Source organism: Lepidothrix coronata, unplaced genomic scaffold (assembly GCF_001604755.1).
Source record: "Lepidothrix coronata isolate B3197 unplaced genomic scaffold, Lepidothrix_coronata-1.0 Scaffold184, whole genome shotgun sequence".
In the NCBI taxonomy this organism is placed as follows: Eukaryota; Metazoa; Chordata; class Aves; order Passeriformes; family Pipridae; genus Lepidothrix; species Lepidothrix coronata.
In genome coordinates this window covers 422,255-434,823 of record NW_016690364.1, presented here as the reverse complement: position 1 = coordinate 434,823, position 12,569 = coordinate 422,255, and the positions used below count along the sequence as shown (strand labels likewise).

Here is a 12,569-nt window from a genome sequence, read left to right as displayed (position 1 = left end):
CTTCCCACTCCTTTCAAATAAAATTAGTTCAGATAATTTCAAAGTCATAGTTGCTGCTGATAAGAACACTTATCTGTTTAAGCAGAACTACAAAGATTGCAGACTAGCTTTGTCAGGCAGAAAAAGTTGCAATAACATCAAAAGTACAATTATAGGCAAGAATTTGTTTTTCACAAATGGGTCTTATATTACATTCACATTTAGGCTTATACACCCAACTCTTAAAAAAATAATTAAAAAAAAAATCATTCTCAATGAATGAGAATGAATTATCAGAAACTGTAGAATTGGGCTTTACGGTAGCAGAGATTATGTTCAACATCTTTGATGGTGACATGGATTGAAGTGCACCCTCAGCAAGTTCGCCGCCAACACCAGGCTGTGTGGTGCAGTCAACATGCTGGAGGGAAGGGATGCCATCCAGAGGGACCTTGGCAGGCTTGAGAGGTGGGACCTCATGAAGTTCAACAAAGCAATGTCCTACACCTGGGTTGGGGCAATCCCAAGCACACCTAAAGGTTAGGCAGAGAAAGGATTGGGAGCAGCCCTGACTGTAAGGACCTGGGGGTGATGGTTGATGAAAAACTCAACATGAGCTGGCAGTGTTTGCTCACAGCCCAGAAATTCAAACACAGCCTGGGCTGCATCAAAGGATCATGGCCAGCAAGTTGAGGGAGGTGATTCTCCCTCTCTGCTCTGCTCTTGTAAGACCCCGCCTGGAATACTGTGTCCAGCTCTGGTGCCCCCAACATAAGAAGGACACGGACCTGTTGGAGCAAGTCCAGAGATATCTAGAAAGTTGACTGGGGGACTGGAGCACCTCCCCTATGAAGAAGACAGGTTGAGAAATTGGAGCTGTTCAGCCTGGAGAAGAGGAGATTGTGTGGAGACCTCATAGCACCTTCCAGTATCTGAATGGGGCCTACAGGGATGCTGGAGAGGGACTCTTCATCAGGAACTGTAGTGACAGGACAAGGAGCAATGGGTGCAAATTGAAAGAGGAGAAATTTAGGTTAGATATTAGGAAGAAATTCTTTACTGTGAGGGTATTCAAGCACTGGAACAGGTTGCCCAAAGAAGTTGTGGCTGCCCCATCACTGGAAGTGTTTAAGGCCGCATTGAATGGGGGGCTTTGAGCAACCTGGTCTAGTGGGAGGTGCCCAGGGCAGGGGCGTTGGAATGAGATGATCTTTAAGGTCCCTTCCAACCCAGACCATTCTGTGTTTCTACATAATAACATATTTTAGATGTTGAACAGGCCACAAGTAATTTTTGTTACAGAGTTTATATACAGCCTCTCTGCAAACAACTTTTCAAGTGGTAAGTGAGGATACCATACTGGTATTAAGGCATGGTGGCAGCCACTCTTGAACAGTATTTTACTTTTGATTTAATGTTCTCCACCTTATTTAAGGACCTGGGTAGTAAACAAGGCTTTGAATTACATCACAAAAACAAACAGTAACCGCTGAAGTCCATAAAAGTGGGCTACTGTCTAGGTAGGGGGTCTCACATGTATGAATTAATTCAGCATCCTCCCAACACTGCTGTTAGGAAAAAAATAAAGCACTTTTATTGTGGGGTTTTTTTTCCCCCCTACTACTTAGGTAAGAAAGCTGTGCTTTTTCTTTTTTAACAAGATAAAAAATGGCAAACATGGTATTCAAACTGTTTTCATTTTGTGATTACCTAACTAAAACTAGTCTACTTTACTTCAATAGAAGACTTACTGCAATGTTTTTATAGTAGAGAACACTGGAACATTCAAAGGATACAAATTCCATTAAATATGTCTGAAATGGACACTCTTTGGAACAGTACTGGTTCTTTTGCAAAGGTTTTGGAATCCTGTATACTTTTAATAAGAACAATCACAAGAAAAACTCTAAGGCTAAAGTTTGTCAGTTGTGCTAAAACGTACCATATGTGCTAAATGCATGTGTAACACAAACTGTGCACCATTAGAATATTTGTGTGCTTCCTTAAGCACTCACAGAAGTATATACAGATCTTTCTTTGTATAAGCTCACACCTGAACACACAACAATAGACACTTTGGGGGAGGGCAGGGCAGGGCCTTTCTGAATTCAGTCACCTCCAACACCTGGATGCTTCCTGCACACTGACCATTAGGGAAGTCTGACTTGGAGGCAGATGCTATTCAGAGTAGCCTTCACTCAGGAGGGAAAAATGAAAAAGCAGTTGCCATGTAGTTTCCTTGTGTGAATTTGTGCCTCCTGGATCCCTTGGAAGGAACAAGACTGAGTGGCTTAAGGAGATAAAACAGAAAGACACAGAGACAGCAGCTTCTAGTTTTGGAAGGCTAACCAAAAAGGCAGGAACCTTCAGAGGAACAGACAGCTGATGATTCCTCATCCTGTGAACACAAGCTGCAATAATGTAATTCAGAAACAAAAATATTTTATGTCTTAAAGTTAATAGTATTTTTGCCATCAGTCATGACAGCAGTTGGTAAAGTCCAAAATTGTGAGACATTCAATAAGAAAAAAGGGATTTTAGAAGCTGCAGTGCCCACATATAGATCTTAGAAAGTTAGGAGCTTTGGGGTTTGGGGTGGGATTTTTTCCCCCCAAGAAATAGTACCATTAGGAAGAAAGAACTGGCTTTAGTACTTTAAACTGTTTCTCCCCATTTATCATTCACATCTATGAATTACTGAAGCTAATCATGAAGAGTTCTTCTCTCATGTCTGACAGACAATTGTACAGTAGTAATAAAAAAGTCCACGGTTTTGCAGGAGACAAGCTGATAATTGTACGTACAGCTTTAGGAAAGGCAGAATTTCTGTCTTCCCAGACCTCCAATACCACATCTTTTGGTTCAACATTGTATTATTTAAGACTAACAATATCAAAACAATGGAATTAAAAAAAAAATGGAACTGTCAGCTTTATGGAACTGGCTTTTAAAAACAAGCCATCACTCTGTCTTACTCGTGAGCTAACTGAGTTCATCCTTGCTCCCAGTGGAATGGGCCACGCTCTGCGGTACCTGGTACACCAGTTCGTCGGTGCTGCCTGGCCCCGGCTGCCCCTTTGGTATGTCGTACAGTGCCTGTGCTGATGAGGCACTGTCTGTCCTAGATAACAGTTTACTGCAAGTTCCAACCAGTGGAGGAGCTTGATTCCCTGCAGCTTTGAAGGTGGAAATGGAAGGAACGCCAAGAGGTGTGCTGGGATGGCTGGACATGTCCATGATTATGGGAGTTGCGTACTCTGGTCCAGTTATAGGCAGTGGTTCGGCGTAGGCGTGGTAAACTTCTTGTATGGGTGAATTGTAAGGGTCCAGATCAGCATAACTTGCTTCTTTTCCTTCCTCTGGTTTGAAGGTTGATCTCTGATGAAGTGTGCCGACAATTCCCCCTACCAGGGGCTGAGCATACTCTGTGTTGCAAGCACCAACAAAACAAAATAAAACCATACTTAGTGGAATGGTTTTTACAGCACCATCACATTAAATACAACTTGTCAATATTTCACAGAGATTATTATTATCCTAGATCAAACCAGCGGTCCGTCTCTGTCCACCAGTGCCAACCGCTTTGGAAAAGGATTCCTTTCCACCCAATAGTTAAAGCCACTGGGATAGCCACAACATCCCCATTTCTCAGGTTTGTACTTTCCTGGTGAGCTGAAACTTCCCATGCTGCAAATCTGCCTGAAAACAAAGCTTATTGAAATGTTCTTCCCTGCAAAATTAGATTTAATTGAAATTATCCTTCCTTGCTTTGAATAACAATGGTCTTTGGGGTGGAGGGTTTGTTCTCTGAGGGAGGAAGCCTGCATGTGGTCAGCTGAGATGTTTTAGCTCAACAGATAATCCAAGTTACAAAAGCTGGAGGTGAGAAAACTGGCTTGCTGACAAGCAAGCAGCCAAAAAGAGAAAAGCAGTTCTGCCTGCAGTGAAGCTGTAATTCTGCATATCTGCCTAACTCTGCCATCAGCTTGTAAGCACAGAGCCAAAGGAACAGTCAGTCATCTTCCTCTCATACCTGGGCCACCAGGAAAAGGCATGTGCCATTACCAGTAACTCCTCCTTTTCCACAGCACAAGGATGATTGTGAGTGTAGGGAACCATGTGCCACATTTCAGATTTGTGCATAAAGAGACTGTGATGACATTATTTTCAGTGCATGAAAATATAACCAGTTCTTCAACCCTTGGAGTTCTTGGGGTTTAAGAACAAGTACAAGTAAAGAAATTTTCAATTACTGCATTGACTTAGGCAAGTGTTTATCTACAGCACAACAAGTCAATAAATACTTTTATGATACTAAAAGATCTCAAAAGGCCCGCATTTTAAGAAATGTGCTTACCCAGAGAACTATTCATTTCTCCTCTGTTCCCCCCAAAAAACAGGAAAAACCTAAAAGTAGCCGAATTCCTGACATTTTTTAGCATGTGATATATATATTACATGGCCCACAAAAACAGTGAAATGTACCTGCAGACTCTGTTTGCAACATTGTTGGGACTTCTCTTGGTCTTAGGTGACTAATTTCACTGCTGCTGTAGCGTACAGGAGTTTCTTCATGTTCTGCTGATTTGGTCGGGAGGAATTGTTTCATTCCTTTCCACCATCCTTCACATGGATTAAAAAACAAACAAACCACCTAAGACTTCATATATATATATATATATATATATATAGTGTTTTAAGCTACTTAAAGTATTTTTGCACCACAGCCCGTATTTTGTAGTAGCAGGTAAATAACTCGATTATCAGTATTTGCGTGTCCCCAAAGTTACAAGGTATTTTAATATTTTCCGGCAGACTGAAGAGGCAGAGGTGACAACATGACTCTCACCCAGTCAACCTTCCTGAATGCTGAGTAAAGGATTTCATAAAATCTTTTTGTTACCTGCACGATCCCAGTAAGGTAGATCATATGTGCCCTCAGTTTTTTTCTTGCTGTGAAAAGAAAAAAAAAGAAAAAGGGGTATTTTAGCTACTCTCCTTATCAAAAGATGCATTAATTAACGCTCATCAACTATGACCTTGGCTGTTACTGGTCCTCAAATTTAATGTGTAAGCACCAGTAACCTGGCTTGCCATCACCAGTCTGCTGCTACTGAAGAAACCAGGCCTTAGTAAAAGCACTTCTAATGAAAACAATTACAAAAAGCTGGTTTTGCTGTCCTTACTATTCAAGTGAATGTTTTCTCAGAGAGAATAAAACTCCTTCCACAAGTGCAGACCACACAGTCCCCAGAGTGACACATGCAGCATTTCATTCCCACACACCAGACTGACACTCATGAAAAGCACTTTCATTCACTTACCGGTTTCTCCAATGCCATGCACAAACTGAGATAAGAATCAGAGTAGTGAAGACCATCACCAGCACTGGAACCAGAACTGCTGCCAATGCCACATCTGAAAACCATTAAATTAACTGGTGTCAGACAGAAGAGCTTCTCATAAATCATGAAAATTACTTGGGTAAAGCACACAGTTTCCACATGTAGTGTCCATCACACCGGATTCCCCCAGCTAAGTTACCCTGCTGGATGCTCCCACAGTGTAAATTTCAATTAACATCTGGCTCGTCTACACACACGCACAGCTGGTGTTTTTACAAGGTTTTTCATCAAAATCAACCAATTTGCTTTAGTATAAGATTTTTCTGTTAGAACATGTGTTTTATTATTTACAAAATCCATTACTGTAACCACTTAAGTTTGAACTCCTTTAAAAAGTAAATACCACAGTACCTTAACAGTTAATCACAGTTAGCCTGTGCTGGGCCTGTGTGTGACATGAGACCATCCTGTCCCCTGCAATCCAAAGGACACTTTAGCAGTGCCTCAGTCTGCAGTGACCTTGCTCCCTTTTCTGACCATTTTCTTTGATAAACAAAATTATGTTCTTCAACTTCCATGTCAACAAAGACTGATCCATGAAAGATTTGCTATGTCAAAAGTATTCTGTTCTAAGAAACTATCTAATTCAATAACAAAGCACTTACACTTGATTAATTCAGAAGAGAAGTTCAAGTTGCAACTTCTTCTGACAAAACTTGTTCAGGGATTAAAAGCTGAACTCAGTTTGAACAAGCTTTGGAAGACAGAACTGTTATCCAGATATATAATACACATTGTATATACATATATATCTGACTTGGAAGATTGGTTTTGTTTCTACATGCAGTATGCAACTGTACATCTTTCATCATATGTGTATTTAAAAACTGGTAAATACTAAGAAGAAAATATTGATAATTTGCTATAATATGTTAAGTGTTGGGAAAATTTAAATTTAGAAAACAGACTTAATATACGCCAAAGCACCAGAAGGAGTTCCCAAGCACTTCTACTGTGGATACCTTTGGTTACACTTGGAGTCACTGTAGTGTTCTTTATTTCAGGTGTGAAAGTTGTTTTATCTGTCTGCAATGAAGTCTTCACTGAATGAATGAAGTCATCAATGAAGTCAGCATTCTTCTCATCATTCTTGTTCTGAGGTGGTGGTGGTGGTGGCAAGGTGATTTTAGGAGCACGACCTTCAGAAGAAAAAAATTTATAAGAAAAGGTTTTTTTTGAAGTGCTAGTTTTCCATGTCTCCTTTTCAGGAGAAGGCAGCTAAAACAGTTTGCTATAAAGCTTTTGTTCACGTTATATAAGGAGAACACCCCATGAGTCAATAACATGGGAAGCAAGTGACTGGTGTCTTTTGAAACATCATTTTTGAAATCAACTTGTGTACACCTAAATTCGGTATTTTCCAGTTAAGTGTAATAAGATCTGGAGAAATTCAGAAGTATTGGTTACAGAAGGATTATGCAGCCAGAAAGGACTTTTTTCTCGTTGAAAATATACCTACAATGTAACCTTTAACCTTAATAATTTCACTGCTTGTCTTGTACAATGAAAGTTTTCAGTTGCCTTACCTATACTAAACTGACATCCTAGCAGTTCTACTTTCATTGCAATTTTCTGGTGCCATTTTAAGGGGTTAATCCTAAAAAAGCGTGCAATAATAGGTGGAATGAAATTATTGCGAACTTCCTGGTACAATTCAGTATTCCCTTGAAATACCTAGAAAAGAAAAAAAAAAAAAGAGAGAGAGAGAGAAACATTATTATTATACAAATGCAATAACAACTAAGTAACTACAACCATTTCTGATGTTTTATTTAGGAAAAATAAGCAGTGCGGGATCCTGAAAATTCACCCCAGAACAGCGCTGCTGCCTGCACATCTCCACTCACTTGGCCCCATTGCATATGGAACTAAATAAAACAAAAAAGGCACGTGTACATGTATGCAGCTACCTACTTCAGAGTAAAGGTACCATGTAATATCCTGCTGATGCTCCCCAGGCAGTGCCTGCTGTTAAAGACATCTCACATGTTTACAGCACTGAGTAATTCTAACTTGGTCCTCTTTGGTATTTTGCACTTACTCTTCAAATATATGTATATAGCAAGGAGTTGTGACACTGTGCAAGCAGCAATTAAGCAGTGTCTTCACAGAGCCTAACAGTTAAGCACAGTCTGTCTGGGGCTGGCATTTATGAGAAAGCATTAGAAGGCACAATCAAGTATGTAACCACACTGTCCTCTCCTGGCTGCTGTCTACAAGTGCCGATCCACAAGTAAAGTAAAGGATTCAGGTTCAGAATGAGAAAGCTCTCCTCAGTCTCATACTCATAGCCATGGGGTTCTGGAAGAGAAGGGCACAGAGTTTGAGTGAAGGATGAGCTCAAGCTGGTCCTTCACTGCCCATCCTCACACACAAAGAACTCATTAAAATGTGCAAATACAGAAAGGGTCTGTCTGGTTGAAATTTAAAACCAGTGAGAGATAACTCAGTCACTGCATAATGCAGTATAAACACACTAACAAACTCACAGTAAACTACAGGTTTTGCACCCTTGGAGCTGCTTAAAACAATAGAGCAGTTTGTCCCAGTATTCCAACCCTGCCTCTCCTTTAAGAGGACCGGTTTGGCGCCATGTCTTTGGGTAGGAAGTGAGCTGTCTCCCCTTTGGCTTTTCACATGCAGCTCTGTGGTGCTGCTGCAACACAGGTCACCACAGAGGTGACAGTAAATGAGTTCTTTGGTTTTAAAGCACTGATACACATACTGCAAATCACATTGGACAGAATGCAAAACAGAATTTTGGCACTTGCCTGAAAAAACAACTATTACAGGGAGTTGTCTGCTCACTCACACCACTTGGTAAACAATAAAGCACCCTACCATTCTTAGGGGCAAGCGCTCACTGTGTAACAGCTGATGTATCTGCATAAAATGGAGCAGTCAAGAGCTTTTAGAGCATTTCTGATCAATGCAAATTGCTGTTGTTTCAACCTCCATACACAAGACTTTTGTATCGCACTCCTGTGTTTAAGTTTTTGTAACAAAATAACTAGAATATCCCTAAAGTTTTGAAATAAAACAATTATTCCAGGAAAATAGCCATTCAAAAGACAAAAAACCAAACCCTAATGATCCCAGGGACCTTCAAGGGACTCACTCCTAAGCTCCCTGATGTAGATAACATGTCTCCACTCCCAAAAGACACCCAAACCCCATTACTACTACTTAGATGTAAGTATTTTGGTTTCTCTCTACATAGGCACTGACTGTCTTCATGTTTGAAAGCACTGACTGACCAAACAGATACATGAGTCAATTTAGTTAGCCACGGAAAAATAAATCACTCAGTAATTTCAATGCAGTACTTCATGTTTGAGTGCACTATTTTTTCTACATCTTAAATTAGTAACCAGCATTTTTGTTTCTATGTATCCACGTGACACTAACAGACTAAAACTGCTAACCCATTCACCACACTAAAAATCCAGGTTGGCAAACAGGAGGTATTTCCCTCGAGGGTGTAGTCTCTGTTCTTCCCTGCAGTGCAGGTGGACAAGCACATGGCTCTCACTGATATCTGTCCTGCTCTGAATTTAAGCTTATTGTTCTTAAATATATTTAATAGCAACAAATGAAGACAGATTAAATGCAGGGATAAGTTTATGGTGTTATTTTGGAAATAAATGAATAATACAAAGTAGTCACAGCCCATGTGTCCACAGAAGACTGTGTTCAAATTTAAAGCCACTTTTCCCCTAAACAAGGGTCATTTTTTTTTTTAAGCTGACAGGCTTGTAGCTACAGACCTCACCAAAGAATTACTTGTTTTGGTAAAGATGCAAATGAGAAGCAAAATAGAGGTGAATTCTTGAGGGGATGTGCCCAGCCCAAACTGCTGTAACTGTCCTTGTTAGTGCTGTGCCTGCCAGTGCCCATTACTAAAAGAAACTACAAGCTGCATCTGGCTGCCCAAGCAACACATGCAGAAGTTACAGATTAAGGACACAGATGTCCAACACTGAAAGTTAAGTCTCACATCAGGTTTCTGAGGCTGAGCAAGTAACAGCAAAGACAAGAATTGGTAATGACTATTACCTTCAAGAAAGATTAACAGTAAAGTCGTTCTTTACTCCAGGCTTTTATTAGCCAAGATTTGATGTCCAGTGTTATGAGAGTAACTTAACTTTACCTGCAGCTCTGTGTTTTTTGTTACTCTAATTTTTGCACCAAAAAAAAAATTGGCCTAAGCTTAATACAGTACAAGTTTTTTGATGAGAAATCATTTTCATATTCCATTTATTATCAAACTCTCTCCCTTTCCCTCTGTGCTGTCAAACAAAATTTTCCAACACTGCAACTCTCATTTGTCATTTCTCCAATTCAAGCATTTTTCAAGCATTTTACTTTTTTTCATATACAAAATGTTCAGGAGAAGTTTTTCTTGAGTACTGCCAGATCTCTAGAAGCTATTTGCAAAGAGGACTACAGGAAAGCCTTGGAAAAGCTTCTAGCCCCCTGAAAAACGTTAGGAATTTCGAACATCTTTGAAAAAAAAGCGAATAGCACCTCCCAGTCTGCAATTCTGGTGTGCAATTACAGAAGGCTCAATCAAAGGGAGAAGCCTGCAACTGTATGCATCCAAAAGCAAGGCTCTATCACAGAATCACAGAATATGCTGAGTTGGAATCAAATGAGGTGATGGCAGAGGACAAATCTGTTATTTTGAACAATACTGAGCCATTTTTTCTGTCATTTGACACTCCCTAGGTATGTCTGGTTCTTCATGCACTGAACCTAATGACACAAAGAATGCAAAGAAAGATGTATTGCCTGTAGTTTCAAGCTCCACAATCTGTTTAATTTCATGAACGTGCAAGAGGAACAAAATGCTCAAATTACAAGGCAACAGCTGCAAAGGTTTCCTAGGAAAATTATCAAACTAACCCTGAAGCCTAAATTCTGGCAGCTCAACAGCTGAGATTTTATTTTACAGCCAGAAGAGGGCAATCTAAACTCACAAAATACACTGGATTCTAATTTTTTTTTTTCCTTTTTCTTGAATACTTCATGTTTTCTCACCTTACCAATATTAGTTGTATTTACAATTGTGAAATTTCCATAAAACATACCTAGAAAGTGCATGGTATTTTTACCTTATCTTTATCCATGCCAGGTTCTCTGTACACTGTCCACTTCTGTGCATCATCACTGTATAAAATTCTGTAGGCTGAGACATAATAGTAGTACTCTGCTAAAGTTGATCCAGTAGTTATAATGCCTGTGAAAAAGAAGGTGTCCAGTTAAGACAAAAAAACCCGCTACCAGTTTGTAAAAATTTACAGATCAGCTTTTGAATCCAGAGTTAAGACAGTCTGGAGTCTTCACTGGTCCAGTTCATTTCAAGAAGTTTATCCAACTCCAAGGTGCCAGAGTCTGAAACTTCTACAGTGACTGCAACTTAATAATCATTTTACTTACTTTTGTATTTTAATTTTCATGATATAACCTTACTAAGCACTTTTCCCTCATTTCTTGATGGAAATGACTCGTTCATTTGACCACAGCCCGCTCCTGTCTCCAGCTGCTGAGACAGCACTGCTCTTCCCTGCTCTTGTACTGCCAATCTAAAAGCACCACTGAAAGAACTGTAGATTCCTACAGCTGATGCCTCCATGCTGCAGAACAACTCACACAGGAAAGCTGTTTTGTAAAAGCTTATTAGCACAGGATGATTTAGAGGAGTCACATAACATCCAAATAGTCCTTAGGGAGATAATAACAAAGGCTGCTGGTAAACTAGAGTTGTTTAATGACAGGAAGCCAAGCTGCTGATAGCACGGTGTGCAGCTGAGGTTACAGAGACCAATTCATGCATTTGAAAGAGAAATCCAAACCAATCAAAGGAGAACGTTTCACAATAGCCTTAAAGCCCAGTATTCTACCTACTAAACACTCTACCTAAAACAAATTTATTTTTATTTAAATCAGATGACAAACATGCCCATTATCAACAGTGAATCACCTTTCCACAATTAAAACAAAACAGAAAACACTAACATCAATACCAAAGATACAACAGCTGCACTGCCACACCAGAGGTTAAACCCAAAATGCCGATGCTTCACTACTCGGAATGGGCAAGGCTGCAATCAACGGGAACCAGTAACCATAAGCAGGCGACCTCAACTCCCAGAACATGAAGCAAACCACCCACAGCAGGCTGGGAAACAGCACCTCCAGCTGTCTCACCAAATAAACAGCTACTAAAATCACCATTTTTGTGAAGGAGCAGAGCCTGTTTGCTGAAGTAAGGCACAGACTGCTCAGGGGCCGCCATCTCCAACTCCCAGCCCAAGTTCCACTTAAGGCAAGGAGGTGAAAGGGAGGCTACCAACTGGTTTACTCTGCCTGCTGCTTATCTCACACTGCACTGCAACTACTCTTGTCTCTACTGTTGGATTCACTATGGCCCTTACAGGGACTAGGGAAAATCTAGAAACCTAAATCAGCATATGTGCATCGGAGGTACCAGTGGATTGAGCTGACTGGATTTCGATTTGCACCTCAAAACAGACAATTAGCAGGCTAAGAGAAGCATCAAGGATCCAATAAAACCACAGGAAAAACTTCAAAAAATTCTGATGGAAGAGCTGTCTTCTACTATGAAACTACACCTCTTCAGCTCCAGGCTCCTCCAAATTTGCTGTACTGGTAATTAAGTGTCTCCTGGACTTTATCTAAGACTTAGCACTGGAAAAAAGGATGTCAGTAACCAAACTTTTTGAATGCTGCTGAAAAATCACATCAGATTCGCTTACCTGTTATTTTCTTTTCTTTATTCAAATCAATCTGCAACCACTGATGTTCATCACTGATAAGAGCAGCCCAAGGAGGACCAACCCTTTTTAGTCTGGCATTTTCAGGTTTCCAAATGTTTACTTGTCCTGTTTGGTTAGGCCACTCAAGAACAGACGATGAAGTGATCTGGGAATCAGGAATTACCCCAGATTCCATCCCCAGTGTCCCATAACAACCTGAACAACAGAAAAGGTGAGGATTGAAAATGAAAACTGAAGCTACTCTGCTTGGATTTTAAGACTTTATGTACAAATATTAAAGTGCCATCTAAATTTATTCCATAACAACACTATCAACAAAACACACTGTCTTCTGCTTTCTAACAGTGACATTGGAACCCAACTTCGTAGTAATGAGATTGCCATG

General features: G+C 40.2%; 1 protein-coding gene across 1 annotated transcript in view; it reads right to left on the bottom strand.

Annotated features, from left to right (window-relative positions):
- Window positions 1-1,591: 1,591 nt before the first annotated feature.
- Window positions 1,592-12,569, bottom strand: part of DCBLD2 (discoidin, CUB and LCCL domain containing 2) — a 39,388-nt gene continuing 28,410 nt past the window's right edge. The window contains exons 8-15 of the mRNA XM_017830890.1: window positions 12,164-12,379; window positions 10,499-10,623; window positions 6,911-7,058; window positions 6,347-6,523; window positions 5,304-5,397; window positions 4,883-4,932; window positions 4,465-4,602; window positions 1,592-3,404 (exon numbers count right to left, since the gene is read on the bottom strand). Of these exons, the coding sequence (XP_017686379.1) occupies window positions 2,962-3,404; window positions 4,465-4,602; window positions 4,883-4,932; window positions 5,304-5,397; window positions 6,347-6,523; window positions 6,911-7,058; window positions 10,499-10,623; window positions 12,164-12,379 (1,391 nt within the window). The 3' untranslated portion in view covers window positions 1,592-2,961. The remainder of the gene's footprint in view (window positions 3,405-4,464; window positions 4,603-4,882; window positions 4,933-5,303; window positions 5,398-6,346; window positions 6,524-6,910; window positions 7,059-10,498; window positions 10,624-12,163; window positions 12,380-12,569) is intronic.